Below are 27,060 nucleotides of genomic sequence, written 5' to 3'. Positions count from 1 at the left end.
TTGTTAAAAGTAACCAAAGCCAAAGAAAAGTACCCACATCTGATCATATCACTAGAAAATGAACAATGAATTCAGTTATCAGTAAAACATTCAAGCTCCCAAGAGAATGCACCTATGGTAGTAACCAAATAAGAAGAATGCTGATTACCTTCAAAGCTTCATGATACAGAGGCTGGAACATTGACTGCCTGATGTAAAATTTCATATCTAACAATATGCATATACAAACTCATGATCGAGAGACCTCAACCTTCCCCCTGATACAAAAAGTTCTTTTTTCTTTTTTTCTTTTTTTCTTTTTAAACAAACAAGCAACATCCCAACAGCATATAAAATTTGCTTATTTACCATGTCGGAACTCAGGTACCATATAAATAAGACTTTACAGCACACAATTGTGGCACCACTAGTCTTGGAATTTAAGACCAAATCCACACTAAATATCAGGACCTTCCTGCATTGCCATGTCGCTGACTTCTGAAGTGATTAAGAAGCTGCTGTGCCTGCAATAAACAAGGAAGCTCAATAATTTAGACCCTAAAACGTTAGCATAATAGTTGGAAAACCCTAGCATGAAACCAAACAAATTTAAAAGGGATAGACCTAAGGTCCCTAGTTCAGAAGCTTGCTTATAGTTTGAAGATGTTCTCTGGACATTCCGTGTGTACCCAAGAATAAGCTCACTTACCAGGGACACTGAACAATTAAGGGAGTTCCAACTGATGTCCAAAAAGAACAATGTAGAGGACACCAGCATTTTAAGGATGAAATGATAGGAATCCGTAGGAATAGAGATAATAGGGTTTTCCTACATTCTCCGTGCATGATCACAAAAGGGCGTACCCAGTGCCGAAGCTCCCACACTGTGGGGTCTGGGGAAAGGACTTTCTAGGCAGCCTTACCCCTGCGTTTTGCAGAGAGGCTGATTCGAACCCGCAACCTCCAGCGCACAATGGAGAGACTCCACCATTGCGCCAGGCCCGCCCTTCTCCGTGCATGATCACAATGTTTCATAAATGGTAAATTTAAGGACCACTAGTCCTTGGGCCAAACATAAAGGTTCTCAAATAATACCCAAGAAATTTTCAGACTCGAGTAAAAATCATGGAATTTTAAGCCATCAAACTGCAAAAATTTGTCCAAATAAATTTTAACCTGGACCTCTTATATGTTTTCCGATGTTTTGTGAATACATTTCTTCTAGAGGGAAAAATTAAGTTCCCATAAACATCAATAATCTCCAAGTTTCTTCCTCTTATAGGCTTCCATCAGGCGATTCTTCCCTAACAGCGTCTAAATTGAGATACCCCTCAAGATGCTCTTTCAGCCCTCAGGTGAGAGGAGACCAACAATGGAGTAAAGGATATCTGGATTTCTCAGATTTCAATATTTTTTGCCACTAATGCAAGGAGCCTTGTTTGAGAGGCTCATATGGTATTTCAGAAAATTTCCTAATATGTACGATTCCTCGCTTCTTCCGATCATACAATTATTTTTCAGCTACAGAATCCATTGCATGCCAACAATGCAATAGTAATCTAATCATCTTCAAAAAATGATATACTAATGTTCATCTCCAAAGGTAAGACGAGCTTTCTGAATGCAGGAAATGGTTCAGTACATCCTACATTTGAGCCCAGAGCACCCACATTAGAGATTAATTGCCCAACCTTGAAAACAAACCCCCAAGATTAGTCTATTTTTCTATTCCTAGAGATATTAATATCAGGTAGTCAATAGGCAAGAAATCATCATTATCGAATAGAGGCTTCCTGGTCAGACTGCTATCCATGGATGAGACACATTCAACAGGAATTTCTAACCCACCTGTCAGAGGTTTCTGCTCAATGAACAGATGTCAAAATAAAGGCATCAAGATGCCAAAGACATCATTTGTGCTCACAAGGCTTCAAGAATCAGAAATTGGATCGGCAGATCACCTGACTTATAGCAGAATCAATGATCACCAATCTCAATTCCAGATGTTTTGATATGGCCAGTTCCCGTTATAAAAACACAGGAATCATTCACTCCTCAAATTGGCTGACTCTCCAGTTTTTAAGGCTGCCAATGCCATCCCCACTTCTGCATTTGAGATCCCTGATTCCCAGTTTTATAAGCATTCTCCTAAACTGATGTATGTGAAAAGCTATTAGCAGCATACCTTTTCTTTGGCACGGGGTGTACCAGACTGTGACAGTGCCACCAATGGTGGCACAGCTCCTTCTTGAAGCACCATATTAGAAAACCTATTGCTGGTGGTGCAGAGCTGTAGCAATGCTGCAGCTGCATTTTCCTTCCCCCTTGCTGACCCAAGTTCAACTACTTCAACAAGGACAGGGATCCCCCCCTCCTGACCAATTGCAATCCGCCCCTCTTGAATTGTTGCAAGGTTTGCCAAAACAGCAACTGCCTTATCAACCATCCCAGCTGCAGGATCCATCAACTCAACAAGGTATCTCACTGCACCAGCCTGCACAATCCGGGCCTTGTTCTCATGGAATATAGACAAATTAAATAAAGCTGTAGCAGCATCTTTCTTCCCCCGAGGTGTTCCATTTCCCAGTAACTCCACCAGAGGTCTAATTGCCCCAGATCGACCAATTCTGACCTTATTCTCCTCGATGACTGAAAGGCTAAAAAGGGTAGCAGCTGAGTTCTCTTTTGCCTCAGGGCTCCCTGCCTCAAGCACATGAATGAGGGGATTAATTGCTTCAGCATTTGCAATTAAAGTTTTGTTATTATCGTTAATTGATAAGTTAAGAAGCGCTGTGACAGCATTCTCTTGGATCCTTGGGTCAGTTGAGTGAAGCATAGCAACCAACAAGTTTATGGCCCCAGAGTTTGCAATTATGATCCGATTATCCATATTGTGCTTAGCAAGAAGACGAAGTTCAGCTGTGGCAGCCCTTTGTACATCTACAGAAGCACTGTTCAAGTCCTCGACCAACTTCCGAACTTGGGTTTCAATACCCGATAGATCAGACCTTGTGTCAATAGCTGGCGAAGAGACTATTCTTGGAACAAATCTCTCAGATGGTCGACGCCAGATTGTTTGGCTTCTAGATCGTGTCTCTAACCGTGCTGGAAACTCAGGTTCTCTCCGCGGTGCTGAAGTAGCTGGACCTGGGGCCTCAGATGTCACCTCCCCAGAATTATCACTACTGTAATGGGCCATATCACTAGACAAACGTGCCTCCTCATTGGTATCCTTTGGTGTTCCTTGGTGATAATCTGCACTAGAAACTGTGCTTGATGCAGAAGCACTACGATTATGACCCTGAAGCTGTTCGCCAGCACCACTTGCTTCAGGAAAGTCTCTTCGGGATGCCACTGAAGGTGGAGCACCTAAAGCATAATTTCTCTCTCCCAAACTGGCCCCCCTATCTTCAGAGCTCATCAGTGATATTCTACCAACATCCAGTGCAAGTCCACTTCCATTTCCACCTTCAGATGCTGGATGGGGGTGTGAAGGAGAAGTTTCCTCTATATGGGGTCCATTAGATGATGCAAAGCTCTTATTTGGTGAACCAATGGACCTGGTTGACTCCTGCGACCTTGCCTGGTTGCTCCTGGCAGGAGAATGAACTGAATGTGGTGGGATGTACGAGTCTCTGGCACCTGAATCAGCATGGGCAAGTAGAGTTGACGGTTGATTTAAGCTCATTGACTTCACAGGGTCAGGCAGCTTCACATTGTTTGACTCGCACCAATTAGCAATTAGAGCTTTGACAGTATAATTGGGGATCAGGTTAGTGTGGGCTAGAGTCTGGCGGGTCTTCGGACAGATAGTAAGACCAAGTTCAAGCCACTTCCTGATGAAAGCCCGCTCGTAGGTTTGTCCCGAAGCCACAATCACAGGATCTGTCATCAGCTCAAGGGAAAGAGGGCAACAAAAATCAGCAGGGATGGAGACAGGGTTATTGCTCTGTGACTGCTTTATTTTTACTAGGCGGTCATGCATGTGGGTGACAAGAGCAATCATGTGATCAATCTCCTCAACCTCTCCATCCTTTTCAATCTGTTCGGCCTTTGCTTTAACCTTTTCAAGAGCCACAGCCTCCATTAGAAGTTCCTGGTTCGATGACAAGCTCAAAGAATCAGCAACCTTAACCAGGATCTCTGAGCTTGGTACAGCTTTATCCACTTGATCATTAATAGCTTGTTTAATAATAGCTGATGTCTGCTCACTTCCCATACACCGGAGTTTCTGAACATAGTGCTGCAATTGATCATTCTCAGGGTCAGAATGAAGAAATAAGAATCAGGACATAATTTGAAAATGGAATTTAAGATTCACACGATGACACCCTAGGGATGATGTATCTCCTCAATCTGGTACTACAATCAGCAGAAGACATTAAAATTTTCACACTTCCCTACAGTTGCATCAACTGAATGGTCAAACAAGATGAAAATTCTCTCTCAAGATATCAGTTACAGAATGCAAATTTACTCTCCAAGGATTACTGATAATAGGTCTCTGTGGTTACAAACTTACAATCATCCAACTGATGCTTACTTATCAAGCAATAAAACATACTTCTATCAGGTACTAGGGTCCGGATTGCTGAGAATTTTCATCACTTAAAGGATGGCTATGGAGGGATAACAAAGTCCACATAAGACGGGAACCTTACCTCAAGAGAAGCTGAACTCAAATCATCAGGGAGGTATTCACACAAAGAGTTCAGAACACGAAGAAGCTCCAGACCAGAAGACTGAATCTTTGTAATCACTAATTCAATCTGCAACACCTGGTAACAAATCCAATCAAAGGATATAAGAAAATAAATGACGTTTATAAATTTAAAAGAAACAAAAAACAAAGAAAGGGAATAAAAGTATATAGTAAGTATGCAAATATTGAACCTACTTCAAGCCTCATTTAGATGCCCACAAATTCCCCAGAAAGAAACAGGAGTAAGTGCTAAACAAACCACTAGAAAACTGCAGAGCAAAGAAACTTTTCCACTTGGCCCAACAAAGTATACAGGTTGTATTTAGAATCAGGATTTGCACATACAATGATGTTATTAGAGATACACAATTTATTAGATGTAACATCCATCAGATTCTCTTCTTCTGTGTTTTTCTCTTCTTTTTCTTTTTTTTTTTTTTTTTTTTTGGGGGGGGGGGGGGGGGGGGTTGGAATAAATCACTATCTTGTTTCAACTCCATATGTCTATGGCCACGGAGAGAAGTATTGCTCCACGAGTCTCTAATACCACTCACTCAAAGGTTCCACTCATGTTATTGAAGAACTTCAAGTATTAATAACGAATGTTACCAACTAAAGGAGGAAAAACATACCACAAGGAGAGAGAGAGAGAGAGAGAGAGAGAGAGAGAGAGAAGAAGACAAGAGGCAACCATTAGACAGATTAGGTTAAAACCAAATTCCCAATGCTAGTAATGCATGAACTGAAAATTTTAAGACCAGGTTACAAGCCATCCAAACAGTTAATATAAACCCAAGGCTCTATAAACCATTACCAAGATGTTAAATGGATTAATTTCTCGAGATTGACAGCAGAAGGTAATTGCATACTGGTGGAATCATAATACAAAACTCGGGCAACTTTTCAGAAATTTCACTAATTTCAACATGCCAACAAGAAATAATGAGTGAAACTCAGAATCAACACTGTTTTATTTCGGTCGTGTTGAGCTCATTCGGTCTGTCCTCCAATCCTCATACCTCTACTGGTGTGGCATTTTCCCCCTTCCCAAGTCCATTTCGTCGGCGATGGAATCCATCTTCTGTGCCTTCCTCTGGAAAGGCTAGGAATCCTCGCAATTCCTCCGCCCCATCAATTGGTCCAACATCTGTCGGCCGAAAACTAAGGGGGGCCTAGGAATCCGTAGGATTCATGATGTCAATTCCGCTGCTTTGATTCGTCTCATCTGAAAAATTGTTTCTAAATAAGATTCCATTTGGGTCAATTGGGTCTACTCTTACCTTCTCAAATCGGACTCTTTCTGGACTGTACCTATCCCTTCCAATCCTTCCTGGATCTGGAGGAAACTCCTTCTCCTCAGACCCCACGCTCCCCCTACCATCACCACTCATATCTCCTCAAGCCTCTCCACTAAGTTTTGGCTAGATCCGTGGCATCCGATGGGTATTCTCCTCACTCTTTTTCCCTCCCGCACTATCTATAACACCCGCATCCCCAAGTCTTCCCTCTTATCGGACTTCATCTCCGATGGTTCCTGGACCCCTACCCCCCACCCTAGTCTCACACATGTCTGGAATTCTCTCCCTCCCATCATCCCCTCCACTCATGACACTTTAGTTTGGCTCTTCTCAACCTCTAAATCCTTCACCTCGGCTTCTGCCTGGAACCTGGTTCGATTCCCTTCCCCTTTCCCCCTATGGCCCCCCTTGTCTAGTTCCCCGGACACATTCCCCGTCACGCCCTCACCCTTTGGAGAGCCCTAAACCATGCTCTCCCAACCTAGGCTTTCCTCGTCTCCCGCCATATCCCTACGAACCCCAACTGTATCCTTTGCTGGATCGGTACTGAGGATACTGAGCATTTATTTTTCTCCTGCCCTTTCTCTAGTTCTCTCTGGAGAAAAGCCCTTGCTTTCATTTGGCCCCGCTCCCGCCGCTCATTTGGGTTTGATCGTGACTAGTCTTGGGTTTTGAGTAACTTTACAGGCTCCTCAATTTGCAACCGGGTTGGTAAGCTTGTCTATGGTGCTATGATCCATCATCTCTGGTGGGAGCGGAATATAAGGCGTTAGACTTCTAAATCCCGCTCTCTTGATTCGATTTGGAACGCAATTTATTTTGATGTTTCAGCTAGGCTCATTTGTATTCCCCACCCCCCGGTTGTTGATTCCCCAAGGAATAGGCTTATTGTTGTCTCCTTGGGCCTCAACTCCCAATTCATCCCTTCTCCTTGATCCTTCCCGTTTGGATCGTTCTTGTAGTTCGTCTTTTGTTTTATATTATTATTTATTCATCCAAAAAAAAAACACTATTTTATTTGAAAGTCTGGTGCTCTACCAAATATTGACATTTTGTCATATCCAAAAACAACTTTTTCAAATATACAACAACTCAATGACAAAACCCCTTATATTCTTGGATTTCAGCTACCCTACCTGATCAAACTGCCATACACTGCTGGGGTTGCCACATTACTCCATAGATATCAATTCCATACTAGTGAAGATTTGGTTGGATTCAACATTACAAACTAATAAACATCTACCCAAAAATGGTATTTTTCCAAAAAGCAAGCGGTAAACATTCACACAGTGGATGACACCTTGGGATCTCTTCGCATACATGATGTGTTGGTGCAAAATCAAGCTAGCCAAGTTTACCACCAGCCCATCCAACCAATCATATTGTAGGATAATCTGGAGCATGATTCGAGATCTCCCAAGATCTCACTTTTTCAGCCAAGCGAGACGAGACAAGAGTCACAAGACAATTGGTGAGACGAAAAATTTACCAAATCTCGCTCGTATCTCATATATCTCGGTCACATGTTGTATATCTCAGTCATATCTTGGAATATTTGATAATATCTCGACTAGCTTACTTATATCTTGGATATACTTCCGTCAAATCTTGGCAAGATCTTGTCAATATCTTGGATATCTCGGCATCTCACCAAAACCTTGGATCTCGCCATTATCTCAGCAAAATCTTGCCAATATCTTGGATATCTCAGCGAGATCTCACCAGTATCTCAGATATCTCAGTGAGATCTCAGTTTATCACAAAACTTTATTGTAATTTGTGCCCAACATGTCATAAACTTTGCAATTGAACATTGATGATGAAGATGTGCAACGTATAATATGTTATAGTTTTCTGAGTTTTGAACATTGATGATGTGTACAATAGGTTTTATAAGTTGTGCCTGATGTAAACCCAATTTTAGGGTTAGGGTTTTTTGGAAGAATTCCCTAAAATTGAAAATTTGAGGGTTTAAATCTTCCAGCAATCAATTATCAAATCAGGATGGAATGGACGGTATGGTTAAATTTGGGTTCTGGGTAAAGTGGGAACTAACAAAACCTAAATGGGTTGCAGGCGTTGAGATGCTAATGGGTTCAGGATTTATAGGGAACTTTAGGAGTAATTTCAGGGACAGGTAAATTAGTTATTGGTTGGATCTTGAAAGGGGAAGGATCTCTTCTATTTCTTCCTTTCTTTTATTTTCTTTCTTCTTTTCTTTCTTTCCTTCTTTTCTTCTTTTTTTTTTTTCTTTTTTTTTTCCCCTTCTTTTTCTGTTTCTGAATTGCAACAGGAAGAAGGGAAGAGAGGGGGGGACCGAGAGGGTTAGAAAGGGGGCGGGAGGGTGTTTTAGGGTAGGCAAGAGGTGGCAGAGGGGTCGGGGAAGGGATTAGGGTGTCGTAGGGGGCTGGGGATGCTCCTTCCAAGGTGCGATAGCAAAGCGGGAGGGGTCCTAGGGTTGCGATGGCAGGGGAAGGCGGAGGGAGGTGTGTGCAGGGTCGTGGGAGGGGCCAGCGTTGCTGAAACTGCAGGGTAAGGGGAAGGGAGGGGCTGCGATGGTACTAGAAAGGGTAGAAGGGGGTTGTTTACTTGTATAGTTGCCAGAATTTCTGGAAGAAGAAGGGTGCTAGACAGTATATGTTGGTGCTGATCTTTGAAGAAGAATCTCAATGCTTAACTCAACCATGGCCCCCACAACAGGAATCCCAATCCTCAACTCAGTTAATCTTGTTCAAATAATCAGACTTAGAGATTACAAAGACAGAGTAGGCCTATTTATGGCCCACTAAAAGACTCTAATCCTTAGTATGTTTCCTTTATAGATTAGGATCCCCTTACAAATAATCTCAACCGTCCAAATAAATATCTAAAGATCCAATGGAATCTCCTTAAAAATAGATTCCCTTTAAGACTCAAATACTAAAGAAACTCTTCTTGTAAATGAAGTAATAGTCTATTTTTAAAGAAGAATCCCAAAGAAACTAATCTTCAACTCAAACTAGACTCCCTAACTGATCAAGACTCCTTGAAAATAAAAATAAAATTCTGAAATTTAAAATCAGAAACTAATAAGGGCTGGAGTGGACCAAACTACCACTCTTGGAGGATTTGGCCAGCCGTAGGTGCACCACTTTGAAGTGGCCTTGGGGCACACTCCAGGGGTTCAGCCAGCGGTCGAATTCCGGATCACATTAGCGCCTTCGGCACCAAGGTTTTAAACCTGGAGTTGACAGGGAACTTAAATATATGGTTCTATTTTCATCAATCTAAGGCCACAACTATTTTCAGAAGGTCCAAAATGGATTGGATTGCAAGTCTTAGCCCCAAAAGATCCTTATAAGTCACCATGTAAGGCCATCAAGTTAGGGGGAAAATATTCCCCCAACTCACCAAGATCTTGCGAGATCTTGGTTTTTTGGCCCTGTGAGATGGCTAGCAATAGCGAGTTCTTGAGCCAAGATGTGGAGAAACACTCAGCCTTAATTGGCATTTAATCTAGTGGGACCCACCTGCCCCATGATAGGTTTTTTTGTTCATGTCCTGCCACATTGTGGATCTAACAACGCATGCATCTTATGAGGTCAAAATGGTGGGTCAGCCCAACCTAATGAACGGATTAAAATCAATGAAGACACAACTAAACAATCCTTTGTACTAAATTAAGGATAAATCCAACATGGCCTAATGTGTGACATTTATAAATTAAAACATTTCAAGTCTTGGCTTGAGCTGAGGGCAAACGCAGGGTTTCGTTGTTTAGGGGTTCGTCACCATCGACTCTCTTTTCCTTCTCTCACCCTCTCTTGTTCTATCCCTTTGTTCTCTCTCTCTTCATACCCTCTCTCTCTCTCTCTCTCTCTCTCTCTCTCATGCTCACCTTCATACCCTCTCCGACATTGTCTCTCTCAGTCTCTCTTCCCTCCCTAGCAACTCTTTTCACTCTTCCTTCCCTCACTCTCTCTCACTCCCCCTCTCTTCCATCCCTCTCTAAACTAATGATGACTAGGAGCCAGAGAGCAAGAGAATCCCTCCGAGAGAAGGGACATCTCTCTCTCTTCGTGCACCCTTTTAGGTTTCCTGTAAGGCTCAATGCCACATGTTGAGTCATCTTGTTTCTCTTTTGTATTTCCCTCTTCCCTTCTTTCCTTTGGTAATGACCATTTATTCATCCAAAAAAAGGGCTTGGCTTGAGCTTGAAGCAAACCTTAGAAAAGGAAGATGAGAGAGTAGGCCAAAAGGAGCTTGGCTTGGCCTACTACCTACCAGTTTCACACACCAACTCACATTACAAGTTAAGGCACACCTTATGTAAGCCTCTTTTATCCTCTTTTGGATTTTGGAAGACCTATAAACCACCAAATGCTACAGACATTGAACCTTACAAACAAGGTTGTAATGATAAATGCTCCTTAACCCTGGTGACTTCCCATCAATTGATAGGTGTAGACCTTTGATTTACCCAGGATCTAAGACTGTTTGACCATGCTAAGTCAAAACCATAACTTTGGGTTAATTACCCACCCAGCGTTTGCAACCCACATAATAATGGAGGCTTTGCTATGGAATCGGTCCATGTACACTCTTATATGAGATTTACTTCAAATGACCTAAAAATACCATTTGGCCATGCTTGAGGTCCTAAAAATCACAACATTGAGTGCGGACAACCACCAGTTTATCCTACATGATAAACAAGGGATAATCTAGTGACCATCTGTTGAAGCAAAATGCCATTTATGATTTTAAACATTACTTGCAAACAACTATATTTATAATGACTTTAAAACATTCATTAGTCAAAGACGAGCCACAAATGAAGGCCTATCAGGGTTTATTAAAGGATGTGACAGCCAAGAAAATCATTGATCAAAAGAGGAGTGACGAGAGATTGACTTTGTTTTGAATGTTTATGCTTGTATTGTTGTGCTTACTACATCGCATTGATGTTGATTTGCATCCTGCTTCTGCAATGGATGATAGATCCATCCATATTTTAACATGCATCTACACGTTACAATAGAATGCTTACGAATGTTGAAGACGAGAGATGCGCATAACTACTATGCTGTGGAACTGCAAAATGAGATAGAAATATGGAATGTGATCGGTCATAATTAAGATTAAATGCTGAGGAATATGAGGTGTTAGTTGTTGTGATTATTTATAAAATAGTAATGGAAATATGATTGACATATAAATGTAGACATAACTTATTTGGTTTCCTAAATACGACCCATACAACTTATTCCATAAATAGAGTATCTATATATTGTTGTGTACGGATCATGGACTATACTTGTACCACGTACATATCATCATGGTCACACAGCAAAGATCTCATGAGGTATCTCGCTTTTTTGTGAGAGCAACATGAAACCACAGGCGAATCTAGAAATTATGCCAACTTGAACGAGATCTTGAATCATAATTTCACAACAACCGAAAATTTAACCCAAGACATATTATAAAAAGCCTCTTAACTCGATTGAGTCAAGATATCTCGACTCAATTTCGCAAAGGTAGAGCTACTTCGCCTTTTTGTGCCCAGTGGAGCCAGAGTTGCCAAATTCCCATTGTTTTTTGCCAGATTCATGTTGTGAGCTGTGACAAGCTACTGCAACTAACTCTTAGCACTCCTATACCATCTCTAGTTCATTTCATCCACTCGCAAGCATGGTTTGAGATCTCACAACATATTTCGCTTTTCTAAGAAGGCAAGACAAGACAAAAGGCGAGGTTTCGCTGTAGATCTCGCCATATCTCGCTAGATATCTCCCCAAATCTCACCATATCTCATTGGAACTCTCAATTTTCGCCCAATTTTTTGTAGATTTCAGCTGGATTTTCACTTGCAACCACTTTTAGCACATCTACAACACCAAAGGAAGATCAGTCATTCTATGCTAGTCTTATGAACTTATGAGTTATGACTTAATAGAATTTCTAATGGTTGTATAATTTTATTATTCGATTCTTGAGAGTTGAGAGTTGATATTGTGATGCTCATATGGATGGAATTTTGGTGACATTTAAGCCATTTGATGTATTTGATACACTTACTTTTCATTTATAAGCCTTAAAGGTTCTATATTACATGTTATATAACATTGCATTCTCCAATCCTGCAACATTTCGATCTCACACTTAGGGTTCACTTAGAACTTATACTTAGGGTTGTTTTCTCACAAATCCAAGGCCACCAGTATGTTCAGAAGGCCTAAGTAGGCTAACTACCAAGTTTGAACCTAACCTAGACCCTAAAACCCACCGAGATGGGCCATCAAGTTGGCCAAACAAAAAAAGACCATATCTTGATGATCATAAAATAAAAGTAACTGCAAGCGCACAAATCATGCAGTAAAAATCACAAGGAGGGAGTATACGATCTCATCCCTTTAATTGATGTGAGATGTGAATTGCTCTTGAATAGACAAAAATTTTGCTACGCTTAGCCCGATCTAACTCCTCCAACCCTTGTCACTAAGATTGGAATATTTAGAGAGGGAAGTATCGCAAGAGAGAAAAACAAAGACGAGAATGATAAAAATAATAATTCTATTTTATTCAATAGAAATAAAAACTACAATGCATAAAGAAAATTTCTATCTACTTGAAAAGAAAAATTGAACTAAATTAAAAAAAAAATTGAAAGGAAAAGAAAGACGCTTACTTGAAGAATAAAATTATACTAAAGGTAGCAGGCTACCTTAAAGAGCCAACTAAGGGATTTTTACCAAGGAAGAAGAGCTTGAACAATTTCCAGTATATCTAGCGGGGAGTGGGGCTTGGCTTTTTTATAGGTAAAGATCGAGGAAAAATGCTTTACATTTTCCAATGTGGACTAAACAATAAAAGAGAATATTCCTAAGTAGCAAGGGATATTCATGAAAAAGTACAAAATACAATAAACTAAAAATCAATATCCCCATTTTGTCTTTCTAAAAATGGTTTCATATCTTCAAATCCAGGCTCCCAAATGGGGACCCACGAGAAGAGCTCGATGATGGCTTTTGAGCATCCTCTAAAATGTTCCTTCTCGTGCCTTTTAGCTCTACATTTGCCCTTTTTTATTTACCCTACAAATTCAAAAACAAGAAAAACTTCAAGGTAGCTTGTCTAAAATGTGTAAAATTATATGCTTTATGCTCTATGATTTCGCACATAAATGTGCTTATCACTTGACCGAGATCTCGCCAACTCGGTTGAGATCTCGGTTTTCGGAAGGGGCAAGATCTCGCTCGAGGGCGAAGGTAACTCTATGCCACCAAGTTATAAATAAATGTTGTTGAATAGAGCGAGATCTTGAACCATGCCCTCAAAGTCATCTAAAAGGAAGGTAACTCTACACCCCCAAGTTATAAACAAATGTTGTTGGATACTGGAACCAATGGAGCCGCTTAGCGCTTAGCACTTAGCACATGTTAGCAATTTGACATTATGGGAAAGATAAAACATAGGTTTCGAGTTGTACCTATGGATTGATATATGATCTCTGAGGTTTGATCAGTCAACATGTGCATTTTACAATCTTGTTTGAACATTAATGTACAAGGTAAGGGACTTGTACGCACATATGATGTATACAATACAGCATTTAGGCAGTTACTTCTGCATAACAGTTTCAAACTAGGGGATCCAACCTGGAACTCCCATTTATATTTGTTTTTTTACAAGACTGAGAGCACTGCTATGCTCAAAACGCCTGTTATAGGCTGGACAGCAAGACCCAGGCCCAAATGACACCAGATACCCCATTTGGCAAAGGAATAGACCTTGCCATATTAAACAGTGAGCAAAGATGAGCTTACCACTAAAGTTCGCCACTGATGACAGATGATGAAATCAACCACCTTAGAAGCCCTAGTTAAGTGGGTAGATGCTAAAATAAGCATAAAACCCTCTTAGATAAACAAAATAAATCTAACCCTTTTCATCCCATTAGGGTTAGATTGAATAAAATCTTGACCTTTAACCTGCTAAAAGGGTTATGGTAAGACAAGTAAAATTTGCAAGCTTAGTCCACAACATCTTTAACCACCCTCCAATAGGAACTCTAAGAGATCAACACTCATTGATGATTGCACCAGTCAAGGAGGTTTTACCAAAAAGAAAACAACATGTAAGAAGAGGCTTCCCAGTGATCCCACTGGTAATTCATAGGAGGATGAATACAAAGATCAAGACACCTCTATAGACACCAGCAGAAGGCCAGAAGTACCAAAGAAATTGCAGAAATTGCAGTAGCAGAGATTCTGGCTGTGCACAGGCAAGAGAAAATCTCAAGGCAGTGGGCTAAGCCCAGCCCACCTAAAATTCACAAGTCTTGTCCAAGTTGGGGGACGCCCTTGACCTGGTCCACAACATGAAGTGTGTAGAGGATCTTAGAGATTGGAATATCTACCAGAAATGTCTGAAGTTTGAAACTCTAAAAATTTTAGAGAGCAAAGGAGAACCAAGAGTATCCAACCATCCCAGCACAGCCACAAATACAAAAAACAAGAAGGTTAACCAATCTATCATTGGTTATATCCGTTTAAAAGAGAGAGTAAAAGATAGAGCACAGGATCCCAACCCTTTGTCATGTCCAGAGTAGCACGTCTTGCCCAGGTCATGAGAGGCATGATGACTTGCAATCATCCTCATCTTCCTCCGGCTCATCACTGCGTTTCAGACTAGAGCGCCAAGTAAACACAAGGGTTGCACTTGTTGTGGTACTTAACACAAGAGCTTACAGCATGAGCTGACAACAGCCATGCACCACCTGGTGTCCACGTCTCCAATGGCACCCCTCTCTCGACATGATCACGGCATGCCAAGCCCCGGTAACATTCTTCGCATTCTATTGAATTAAACCACATGCTCCACCACTTGTGTGGGTCCCATCAATTACTTTGAGTTTCATTCTCGCAAGTGCGCTCCCCAGGCACTTCTAGTCATATCCTGAAACTGGAAATGAAGTTATTCCAACTCTTACTCTACTGCACCTAACGCAGACCTGAGAATTGCCTGGTATGGTGGGCTTCCTCAGAAAGGGAATTCGAAGAATAGGAAGAAGAGGAAGGGGAAAATCAATAGTTTGATAACTGTAAATATAGGACAAGTGAGTCGATATGATCAATTTACCCTTTTAAATATATATGTTAATGAGGTAAAACAACAAAACATGAAAATATGAAGGTTTTCTTTAATATATTCAAATAGAATTTAAATAGCAAGCTAAGTAACACCCTGACCATGGCCAAACTGTGACTGAAAAGATTCTCTTGTACAATTCAAAAGCTGCATTATTTTAGACATGCCCTAATCAGTACTGCCATACCAAAGGGCTCTTCTTGGACTGGGACAGAGACAATGTCCAAACAAGTGATGGCATCATCAGTTTACATCATCTAATAAAAATTACCTTTTTCGATTTCAACAACCAAAATCATGTCAGTGTTGACAGCAAAAAGAAATGTTTACGTTAAACAACAGCATAATCCTAAGGATACAGCTACCCAGATTCTGTTTTATGCATAAATAGGTAACATTTACATTATCAACTGCATCAAACAGGTCAGGTTCAACAACTACTTCAATTTTCTCATGCTCAATTACCAACAAAATTTGGATAGTTGTATCAGCCAAGCAATTCATCGCAATGAATAAACTGTCAAATTTCAACTATTTCTCACAAAGAATCTCCTCTTATTTTCGACAAAAAGCACAATAAAAAATCAGAAAAGAAATAGTTTAACATACAAAATAAACTTTACTCATCATTGGATGCCAGCTGTCAACAAGTTCCCTAGCTTCATCAACAAAGCCATCCAACTCTTCCAATTCAATTTTCAGTTGTTCATTTGAAGCTACTTCAGAATCAATTATTGCATCAAGTAATGGCCTCAATAGCTTCAAGATCTCATCTAACTTTTGGTAATACTTCCGAACCAGTTCAGCGTCTATGTTGTCGAAAGAAGATAATTGACTGAACCGAGCAATATTGTTGAGGAGTGCTTTTATCAACGATATCTCCATCAGACTTGTTTCAAATCACAATAAAATCCTCCAGTGACTGAAAACAAAAAGCTCTGACTTCCTGATCAGTGACACAGTTGTCATTTTAGATAGCACACACAGGATAAAAGTAAACAACTTAATCATGACGAAATACGTAAAGTTTCAGGACAAACATATAACGATAACAGAGAAACTTATCAAACTACAAACCAAGGCCAAAACAATAGCAATGCTATCACAGTTCAGTGAGGAGGGATCACCGAAACAATACGCAGCACAACCACCAGAAGAAGAAGTCGAACAAGGAAAAAAATTCTTCTTTGTTTGTGGAATCACTTACTTCACAATTCATCATCTAGAATTGCAAGAACCATTTTCAATTTATCACCACATAACAGGACCAACTAAACTTTTTGATGAAGTTAAACTTGGGCAGTGTCTGGTGATTAAGTGGGAACAAAGCCTCTGACCTTAAATCTTTCATGATTGCAATAACACTTTTCCACCAACCACCAACCCTAATTGCAATTTTGGAAAACCTAATTTTGCACCCTACTGTTACATCGCTACATTTCTGCCACCCAGCTGTTTATCTTCTTTTTTTCTTCTTTTTCTTCTGTACACCCCCCCCCTCCAAAAAAAAAAAGGCTATTACTTAGCTGGGCTGGTGCTAACATAAGTTGCACTCATTTACAGAAGAAATTCCAAGGAACCCTAATTTTAGTTCATCCTTAGGGTATTCCTTAGCTGTTCTACATAAATATCGTTTCAGTAATTAAGAAATGCTAGTCCACAATTGAAAAGAACTTCATGAAAGAGATGCCTCAGTTTCTATGAAAAAATGGTGTTGCCTCGGATTGCAACTTTTGTAACATCTTTGAAGCTTAATAGGACAATAGAGAACACAATCTTTAGTCCAGTAGTTATTATGGTTGTATTGATTGTGATGTCATGGCATAAAAGCAAAGAAAGGAACTCACGTTTGTGATCTCTACACTCCAAGAGACACTGTAAATAGAGATAAATCTTGGATCAAGTGCCTCTTGCACTGAACTAACAACACAGAAATGAGAGAAAAAAATGACTGTAAGATCTATACCAAGAAAGCCCCAGAATTTAAAGTAGGTCTCCAAAAACATTCTCTTCTTCTTCTTTTTTCTTTTTCTTTTTTTTTTTTTTTTTTTTTTTTTTGGGGGGGGCGTGTGGTAAGGATGATTTCGACAAAAAGGAGAAGCCCCTAAAAAACATAACTTCATACACATACAATCTGAGGTCACAACAACAAGAAAAGCATACTTTCAACAGCTATAGCTAAACAACTAATTCTTGGAGACACCAGGCCATCACCATCAGTACTCTAAAAAGAATAATTGAAATGTGAATGAGAATGGTGAGAAGAAAACATCACAGTAAACTTTCTTTCTGAAAAATGGGGTAGCTGATGTTCTTGTGAAATGAAGTAGAGTTCATTTCCATTCCAAGTAAAGACCAGAATTCCTGACGAATGGTTGGCAAGTTATATAGAGACCCAAAAGAACAACAGCAGATGAACCAATAAGCTCTGATGAAAGAAGGGCTAAAATGGGAAAAATGCAAAGAATATGCATAACACAGAAGAATCTTTTGATATGAGGAATCAAACAGAGGCACTACCATTCCAGACAATGCATAACAGTAAGCAAGCGGAATACCACTTGAACTACTGTATCAGGTACCTTATCATATGGATAACTTAAATAAATATAACATATCACACAGAAGAGCATACTTCTTCGATCTGCGCTACAAGAACACCTAGAATACTCAGTTATATCAAGAAAAAACAAGTCTACTTCGGAAATGAATGTAAATGACTTTCTTTCCCTTCTTCAGTCTGGGAAAGATAACGTTTTCAGTCCTGCTACCTGGAGTTAGCTTAACAGAGAAAACCTAGACTTCAAATTACACGACATCGAACGAAGCAAGATGAACCAAAGCTAATCATCATGAACAGTTTCACAATCCAATATCCAAATTTGATAAAACCCAAACAATAAACATCCCGCACCAATAAAATTCATACATCAGTCACTCATGAAATAAATTAAACAGCTTGGAAAACAAATTTTGATAAAAAGAATGAAAAAAATACCTCTTTTACTATAAACCTTCTCCAATTTCAGATGCCAAACCAATCTCTCTCACATTTCTGCTCCTCCAATCACCAAATCAATCCATTTCGATCAAAGAAACCATCTCATCCCAAAATCCACAAAACCCATGTGCCAAAACATCAAGAAATCAAACCCACGTTTAAAATTGCAGAAACTTGATTCCAGTAACCGGCCCCTATAGAACCCCCGACCAAAACCAGCTATTTACCAGTTAATTGCCCCCAAGAACAATCTCCCAACAAGTCTTTCAGAGACTGGAACTGTAAACCCGATCTGGGTATTCGACTTCTGCGATGCAGTGTCGAAATTCGAAAAGAATTGAAACAATTATGTGCAGGGAAGAAAAGGGTCAAAACTCCGACATCTAAGAAATGGGCGCAGCCTGCAAGGGTAAGAATAAAGAAAAGTATATTTTTTTCCTCTCATCTATCTTACGTAAGCTCAGCTCATCCTACTCCTCCACACGGTTACTTCTTCCCTGAACGTGACCGTTTCACCTCAAAATTTGAAAAGGTTATTAGTTGAATGATACTAAGGACCTGGTCTTGACAAGTAAACTCTTCTTTCCAGTGCTAGCAGTCACAGATGCACGTATGTATACAAGCAAGGAGACCTCGGTTACAGAAGGGATTAAATAGGCAAATTATAATTTAGAGAAACATTCTACGTTTCTCTAAAAATCGGTACAAGTTCTTTGACAAAAAAAAATACAAGTTCAACCCAAAAAAATAAACACAATTTACCCGTGAAAAATCTAAAGTGTTTTGATGCTATTCAATCAAAAAAGTTAAATTTAAAGGGTACTCTAGTTGGCAAGTGATGATTGTCTAAAAAAAAGCTAGAGGCGTTGAGTTAGCTCTTCATTGGGAGTTTAGTGCTCTTTACTATTTTCGATGAAAATTGAATGACTCTAATACCTTATGTTCAAAACCCAACCTAAATGCATCACTTGAGGTCAACCAAGGTGGTATCGATTTCATATTCAAAGATTCATAAAGTCAAATTAAAGCAATGGCGTGCCTTTAGTAAATGAGGAAAAGCACTCGCTAATTCTGTACTTTTGATCTTATTCTACTGGTTTCATTCTATATTTTCGTCTTGTTTCCTCTTTTCGTATTTTGAAGGATGCAGCAAGGTTGTTGACTAGCTATTTAAACCAAAATATCTTTTCATATTCATGAAAAAGATTTTGGTCGATGTCCACTCCTTAACTATCTAATTCATGTAATGATAGATACCTTGATTGCTCTCGCTTCTACAATGGAAAAAAAAATCCAATCTTGACTAACTAGAATGAATAGCTCACACTTGTGCCCATGAGAGTAAAAGATTACTATCTAGAATGATAAAAACAAATTGATAATTTTGGATGAAATATTAAACTTAGATGGTGAGATTCTAGTAGAGGGTATCAAATCGAAACTCGTATTGCATATTGGAACTAAAATCACCCGCATAAAACTGTGTCACACCTAGTTGTTTCAAGAACAAAAGGTGGTAGGTTTTGAAACGATACTAGGTGCAATATGATACAAAAACGATTTCAGGTTTGTAAACATTATACAGCATATATCAGTTAGGTGTATATTTGTAAGAACTATTTATCCTTAGTTTTAATTAAGTATGTGTACAGATTATTTGATACCTTATTTGTATTAGTTGCAATAATTAGTAGTACAACCATTAAAAAAAAAAACCATACTACTTAACACCATTAATTGTAATACCTGAATTTCCTTTTTAACCTAAATCTTGTAATAATTTACCAAAAAAAAAAAACTAAATCTTGTAATAATAAAAAAATTGAGATACCTGACTTCAAACAGGCTGGCTATGAACTAAACCATAAAATGCCTAAATTCAGCCCCACACAATTATTAATAAGACTGGTTTATCCCCAACCAGAGCTCCTACATGTTCCCTTTTCATGGCAGGAAAGTTAAAGCTTCTATATATTTCTCCATAATCAGTGCCTACAAAACCGCAAAGTGAACGTTGGAATTTTCTGTTAAAAGGTGTTGAAGCCAAAAACACAACTTTTTTTAATGGGTGGAAACCCTAGAGAGGAATTTCAATCATTTTACTAGCATTGCTTTTCTTTCATTCCCATCTTTTTCATCTTGCTAAGGTATTAGGACTTCAAGAATTAAATTAGATCAGAACTTTAGTTGAGATTTCCAATGCAAAGTGAAAACAACATATTTTGTCCAAAGAAACTGACAAGCAACATGCCTTAATTATTTTCTTTTCAATAATTTTTATATAGTTTTTGTTTGGTGTTGTATGGGTATCCTTTGTGTTATTCTTTTTCTCGTTAGCTTCCTGAGATTTATAGTCTTATTGTTTTGGATAAAAAAAACCTTTACAATCAACGTGCTTTGGCTTTTGCCTTTGGATAAATGATAGACTAAAAAGAAGTCACGCTGACATGATATTTTTAAGATTTATTAAAAATTAATAAATTTATATATATTAAAATTTTTAAAATATAAGTTATTATATATATCACTAAAGATAATTTTGGTGCCAACCCGGTTTATACGTTCCCACCACCCGGCATGGTGGGTGGCCCATGGGGATTTTTGCATCTACAAGGATTTGATACCGGAACCTTGCTTAAGCGGATCAAGTTGGTATTGTTAAAAAAAAATAATAATAATTTAAGTTTAATCTTTTCATTAATAAGTGTTGGTATTGTTGATCGAGTCAATCCTTTAAATAGCATACCTGATTTTAATGTTGTAGATCATAACCATTAGATCTTAAGACTTACCATATATTATGATGCGAGAAATATTTGGCTGGCCAACACCTATGAAGAGTTCTTGGAGGTTATGGTCCAATCCAAGTGCCCTTTGGGCTAGAATGTTAAAAAATACATATTTCCTTAATTTTGATTTTTTGCAGGCCAAATTTGGACATTACCCATCATGGGGTTGGAGAAGTTTGTTGGAGGGGCGTGATCTTCTTAAAAAAATGCATGATTTGGATTGTGGGAGATAGAGAAAAGATTGATATTGCAAGATAATTGGATTCTTACTATTTATCGTTTTAAAATCAAATATTGTAAACCGGAGGGATGCAATCTTTCCAAAGTTGTAGAATTGATTGACCACAATACAAGATTTTGGAGGATCAATTTATTGGAAGAGATTTTCTTACCAAATGAGGTGCAGGAAATTTTAAAAACTCAGCTCAACTTATTTCCTCAGGAAGATAAACTTATTTGGAGCGGGACAAGATCTGGAAAATTCACAGTTAAGTCAGCTTATCATTTTCTAAATAATTTGAAAGAAGATCCTACTGTGAACAACTCTAATGGAGAAGATGCCTCTTTCCATGAAGGTCATTGGAAGATAATTTGGAATTCACAAACCTTGCCAAGGGTTAAAGTACTTATTTGGAAAATATGTGCTCAAGGTATTGCTTATGGAGATGGTTTTCGAAAGAGGAATATTCAGGTTAATCCTTGCTGCTCAAGGTGTGATGCAAATATTGAAACATCATAACATATTTTCTTGAACTGTCAATTTGCAAAGGCAGTATGGTTTGCTTCTTTTATTTCTCCTCCTTCAATGCAAATGCTTAATTTGTCCTTGAAATAATGGTTTGATGTTTGGGATCCGTTGTTTAAGGAAAATAAAAAATTTGCGAATGAGAGATCTCTATGGCCACTTTCTTATTTTGGTTTATATGGAAAGCTAGAGATGAGCTCATTTTTAATGGGAAGGACAGCTCACCCTTAGATGTGTTGAATGCTGCCAATGGAGCTTTCTCTTAATTCATTGTAGCTGCTAGAATTAAGCAAATTGATGCTTCCTCTCCTGATCGTGAAATCTTTCAGATCTATCATGATATACATAAGCTTCAAATAGAGTTTGTATCTTGTGTTTTTGCCTTTTTTTTTTTCTTTCTTTTCTTTTCTTTCTTCTTTCTTTTTCTTTCTTTCTTTTCTTTTCTTTTTTTTTTTTTTTTTTTTTTTTTTTTTTTTGTAAAAGGTAACTGTGTATTAGAAAGAAAAGAAAAAGTTACAATCTGAAATAAGTCTTCCCTTCAGCGTCATCTTTTATAATACGAGACAACGCTTCAGGTAAAGAATGATGAGAGAAAGAAATTTCATGTACAGATGGGTAAAGCCCAGCCAAAAAATCTGCTCCAGCATTAAGCTCACGGACAACATGATGAAGCCCATATTGGCATAACCGTCTCAATGAGTCTCGGATGTTACAGACATCCTCTGTTGCATACCATGGTATGGTAAATCGACCTAAAATCATCGCAATAGCACTCGATGAATCAAAGCGAATCTGGACTCTCTGGATAGAATGTTCCAAAGCTAGTACTAGTCCTCGACAAATGGCCGTGAGCTCAATGCAAATAACATTTGTTTCCAGACATCTACCAGCAGCAGCGAAGATAACTTCACCCATCTCATTTCTCACAAGAATCCCATATCCTCCTTGATTCCCCATGACAGAGCCGTCACAATTGAGAGAAACCCATTCTGCAGGTGGTTTATTCCAAGTTAGAGCATGTGGTCTTGAAATCCTATATTGCACCTTGATCTTCCAACGATGAAACAAAGACCGATTGCGTTCATTATCTATGACTGGAATTTCTGTCCCAAGGAATCTCAACCTCGTATCATAAATAATATGGTTTAAAACATCAGTGTGAGTCTCCGACTTCCCCTGAAAAATGCGATTATTCCTCTCTATCCAAAGACGATAGAGAAAGCAACAAAAACTGAACCGAAATAGTTTACCCATCAAATCCTGGTTGTTGAAATGAGAAGCTGCCCAGGTCAACTCTTCGCCCCAACTAGATCTATCACTTGGCTTAAAACCATGTAATCGAATAATCGAATTCCAGATTTGCTTTAAAACCATGTTGAAGCATTTTTTTGCTTTCATTCCAAGGTCTTGCAACTTGATTGCAGATTCCTTGGCTAAGGTGACCTTCTCGGTCGAGCTACCGACTGTTTGACATAACACCATTCCTTGGCTTTCTTCAGATGTGTAAAAAAATGCTTGTAATAGTTCTAATCTTCAATAAATGTATTCTTTACCTTAAAAAAGAAAAACTACGTAGAAATGTCTGCACAGTAACAAACAAGAATCATATATTATGTGGCTCTAATTTAAACAAAATAAAGATTAGTAAATTAATATTATCTTTTAAGTGGTAAGTCTCGAACCTTTCACACACAGGCTCTCTGAGTCTCTGTAATTATTTTTTGATTAATAATCTTGTCTAGATAATCATACGATAGATGATTTATATCCAACTCATTAAGCTGTACAACTTTCTTGAGTGAGACCCACCTCTAACATAGAATGGAAATTTTTTTAATGTACTTTTAAGTTTATATATATATATTATACATATTTGAGTGTCTTGTTATGTTATTACTTGGTTTAGTTATTAATGGTAATACCAACTTTGCTTTTTCAGCAAAAGCCAGAAAGGATTATGATTGATAATAACATGAATTGCAATTTGCATATAATAAAATGTATGAGACAACAAAAGTATTTTATTTTTGATGAAAAGACAACAAAAATAATTATCACAAAGCAGACCTGGACAATCCAATTAAGTGTTGTTCTCCATTTCACCGCTAGTTGAATTGGCCAATGGATCATCAGTATTTTCCTTTTCTCTTTAGGTAAAACTATTATTTGAATTGGCCAAATAGGTTTTAATAATAAAAAATTATGATAGTAACCAAAAACAAAAAGCCATTTGTTTAACATAGAGAATGTATGTGTTTGTGATCTCACGGGGGACCAATATCATGTCCATTTTTGACAAGAAACTGGACCTCATAAATTTCCATCTCACAAGGGATGTTGGAACTTGAAAACTTTCGTTTGCATAAAAGCTTGACTAAGTAAATTGGATTGAAAGCAAAGGATATTACTATTCGAATGTCTCTTCCATCAAATATTTGGGAGGGGGTTTACATCCGAACACTTAAAAATTAGATCATTTGAATGTATAGTAACAATGAATTAAGGGCCTGTGAATCCAGAGATTTGAAATCTCTGGCTTCATGAATGTGAGATTTATACCTGTTTGGTTGTGAAAATTTATAGATTCATGAAATTTAGATATTCATATTTTTACATAAAAAATGTGAATCTATAGATTTATGTGTAAGGGGTTATATTCAGATATTTCATTTCTACTATAAAAACGGTAAACATTTGTGCATTCACAAAAATCACAGATGAATTCACAAATTTCATTCCACGTATTCAATTAACTAAACAGTTAATTTTATAAATTATGACTCCATAGATTTGAAATTTCTAGATATTTGAAATCTCTAGACTCATGTAACCAAACAGACCCTAAAATACTGGCATCTTCTATCTTGAACCAGACTTGAATTAGGTTGGACTGACATGAGAGGGTTACAATTTTTTCTTTTTTTGCATCAATTTAGAAGAAAAGGAAAACGTAAATTACATGCAATAATCACAAACAGCAAAACAAAATTTTGGAACGTAAATTGATGGTAGTAGTCAGTTTTTAAATTTGTATTTATATCCATTTAACGGAATTCGATTCGAAATGGTCTAAAACTAATTGAATATGAATATGAATATGATATTCCCCACTTACATACAATATTCATGTAGTATTTCTTATCAACAAAATGACAAAGACAACAAGGGCTCACAGGCTTAGTGGATGTGAAGGAGATGGGGGGCACAAACATGAAAAGGGACGGACGTTTGAACTCAAGATCTCTCTAGTCACATTGTCCATATATAAGAGATTGTCACTACTGTACTATAAGCATATCCAGTGGTGAAGTTATTTTATGATTACCGTTCGATACCTAAATCTATCAAATGTAATGTGACATAGATATGCTAAATGTATATGGAGAGGAAAATTTTCAATCTATATGATTGGATGCTTGATATGTATCCAATCCTGAAAAATTATTTTTTTTATTTTTATTTTTCATCCATATGTTAAGCATCCAACCATGTGGATTGTAACTTAATCTAATTTTCCTTTCCATGTAGGTGGAGGAAGCAATTTCATCTTTAATGGCCTTGACACTATTCCGTAGGAGGTGATCTCTAAGACTTCGTTTGTTTGCTAGAATAAAGGTGGGGTGGGAAAAAATGGGTGGAAAAATTCTTGAAAAAAGTGTAGATTTTTTATTTTTCCTTTAAATCCCAAAATGGTACATTGTTTGGGAGTCCGGATCAGCGACCCGTACGAGGAGCACTTTGTGCTCCCCCCACGCTTCCTGACCACAAACATCAGTGGGGCCCACGGTGAAAAACACTTTTTGGAAATTTTTTTTTTTTTTTTAATTTTCACCAGTGGAACCTACTGATGTTTGTGGTCAGAAAGCCATGGGGGAGCACTCTGTTCTCCCCCGACGGGGAGAAGATCCGGATTCATTGTTTGGTTGCTTGGGGTGGGAAAGTGGGAGACAAGTTTCCTTGATTTAAAGAAACTTGTCTGTTGATGTGGCAGTCCAACTTTCTCACCCCATGCTATTTTAAAACCCCACATATTTAGTGGGACTTTGTGGGAAAGTTGGGAAAAGTAAAAAGTGAGACCCACCCCTATTATTTTTCCACAAAACCCTTTCCTTTCCTTCTCCCTCACCCCACTACACATGGGACCCACATGTTTTTTGTTCCCACCCCTTTTTTCCCACCCCACCTTTGCAAACAAATGCAGCCTAAAGCATCTACTGCTTGTTCATAATATTCCTCAATTTGGAGCCCTTCTTCTTTACCAGATATCCCTCCCCTTTTTAGAGAATGGCTTGCTCCTGATGAGGGATGGCTTCAAATCAATTTTGGTGCTGCTTTTCCAGATTATGCAACTCATGGTGGCATTAGAATCATTGGCAAAATAAGCAACAGATACATCATTTTTGTGTTCTTGGATGAAATACTTACAAGTTTAAGCTTAATTGGGGAACTAGAAGCAATTTAAGCTGGTCTTCAATGTGCTTTGGATGTTGGCCTTCGTAGAATCATTGTCAAATCGAATTGTCTTGTTGCTGTTAAAGCTCTCAACGAGGAAGCTGCTGGCAGCTACTCTAGTGGTGGAAGACATCTTGGAGTTTGCTTCTTCAGCTTGTGTCCTATTCTCTTCTATTCCGCGCTCTTCCAATATTGTTGCGGACTCTTTGGCCTTGCGTGGCATTTCTCTTGGTTCCAGGTGTTTCTTGTTTGTGAACTCCCTAGGCTGCAAGATGTGCTTGCTTTTGAGCCAGGCTTTTGTTCTTCCTCTTTTAGTTTTTCTGAATAAATTTACCTTCCACCAAAAAAAAAATATGTAGGTGGAGAATCAAGGCTCAATTACCAAAAACACGAATACAAAAATCTAGCTCTTTTAAGTGTTTATTTAGAAGGAGATAATAGAAGAGTTAATCTAGCGTTTTCGTTTTAAGTGCTGAAAATTTCTCTTTTGTTGAATTCAGGTTTATTAGCAGATCTTTAAACACTGCTGCAATATTATTGCTCGTGGAGCAAATCTATTTGCTCTTTCTAGGTTTTGGTGATTTGCCCCACCTCGTTTTATGTGTGTAAACAGTGACTTTTTTTTCAGGATTATTACTTGGGATATGTTAATATAAGATTGATAGCTATTGGGCAAAAAAAAAAAAGTTTGTCAATTGATGAAACTTTTCAGTAAAAAAAGGTGTATATATATATATCCCTGAATTTATAGTTAATAAAATTTATTACTCTTTTTATAAAAAAAAAAAAATATTACTCTTGAAAAGAAATTAATTATAAATATCTTTGTGTCAGTTTTATCACATAACATAATAGCAAGGTGGTATTTATAATTAAAATTTTCAGGATAATAGATGTAATTGAATACAGATTTAGGGTTTATATGTAATTTTTTTAATTTATTTATCCATCCAGTGGCC

At 38.2% G+C, this 27,060-nt stretch overlaps 1 protein-coding gene across 2 annotated transcripts; it reads right to left on the bottom strand.

Annotated features, from left to right (window-relative positions):
* Positions 1-157: 157 nt before the first annotated feature.
* On the bottom strand, positions 158-18,694 carry LOC149003894 (U-box domain-containing protein 4-like). 2 transcript variants are annotated; one of them, XM_089167703.1, is made up of 5 exons: positions 18,113-18,694; positions 15,724-16,060; positions 4,641-4,757; positions 2,165-4,222; positions 158-503 (listed from the first exon to the last, which is right to left on the bottom strand). In XM_089167703.1, the coding sequence occupies exons 2-5, from the start codon at positions 15,997-15,999 to the stop codon at positions 444-446; spliced, it is 2,511 nt and encodes an 836-aa protein (XP_089023829.1). In that variant the 5' UTR covers positions 16,000-16,060; positions 18,113-18,694; the 3' UTR covers positions 158-443. The 2 variants fall into 2 exon arrangements, with proteins under 2 accessions (XP_089023829.1, XP_089023830.1); XM_089167704.1 differs by having other exon boundaries at positions 15,724-16,036.
* Positions 18,695-27,060: the final 8,366 nt, after the last annotated feature.

This window comes from Hakea prostrata, chromosome 9 (assembly GCF_041222555.1).
Source record: "Hakea prostrata isolate BN-2017 chromosome 9, UWA_Hpros_2, whole genome shotgun sequence".
NCBI classification, from domain to species: Eukaryota; Viridiplantae; Streptophyta; class Magnoliopsida; order Proteales; family Proteaceae; genus Hakea; species Hakea prostrata.
The sequence above is the reverse complement of the archived record's forward strand: the minus strand, read 5'-3'. Positions and strand labels throughout refer to the sequence as shown.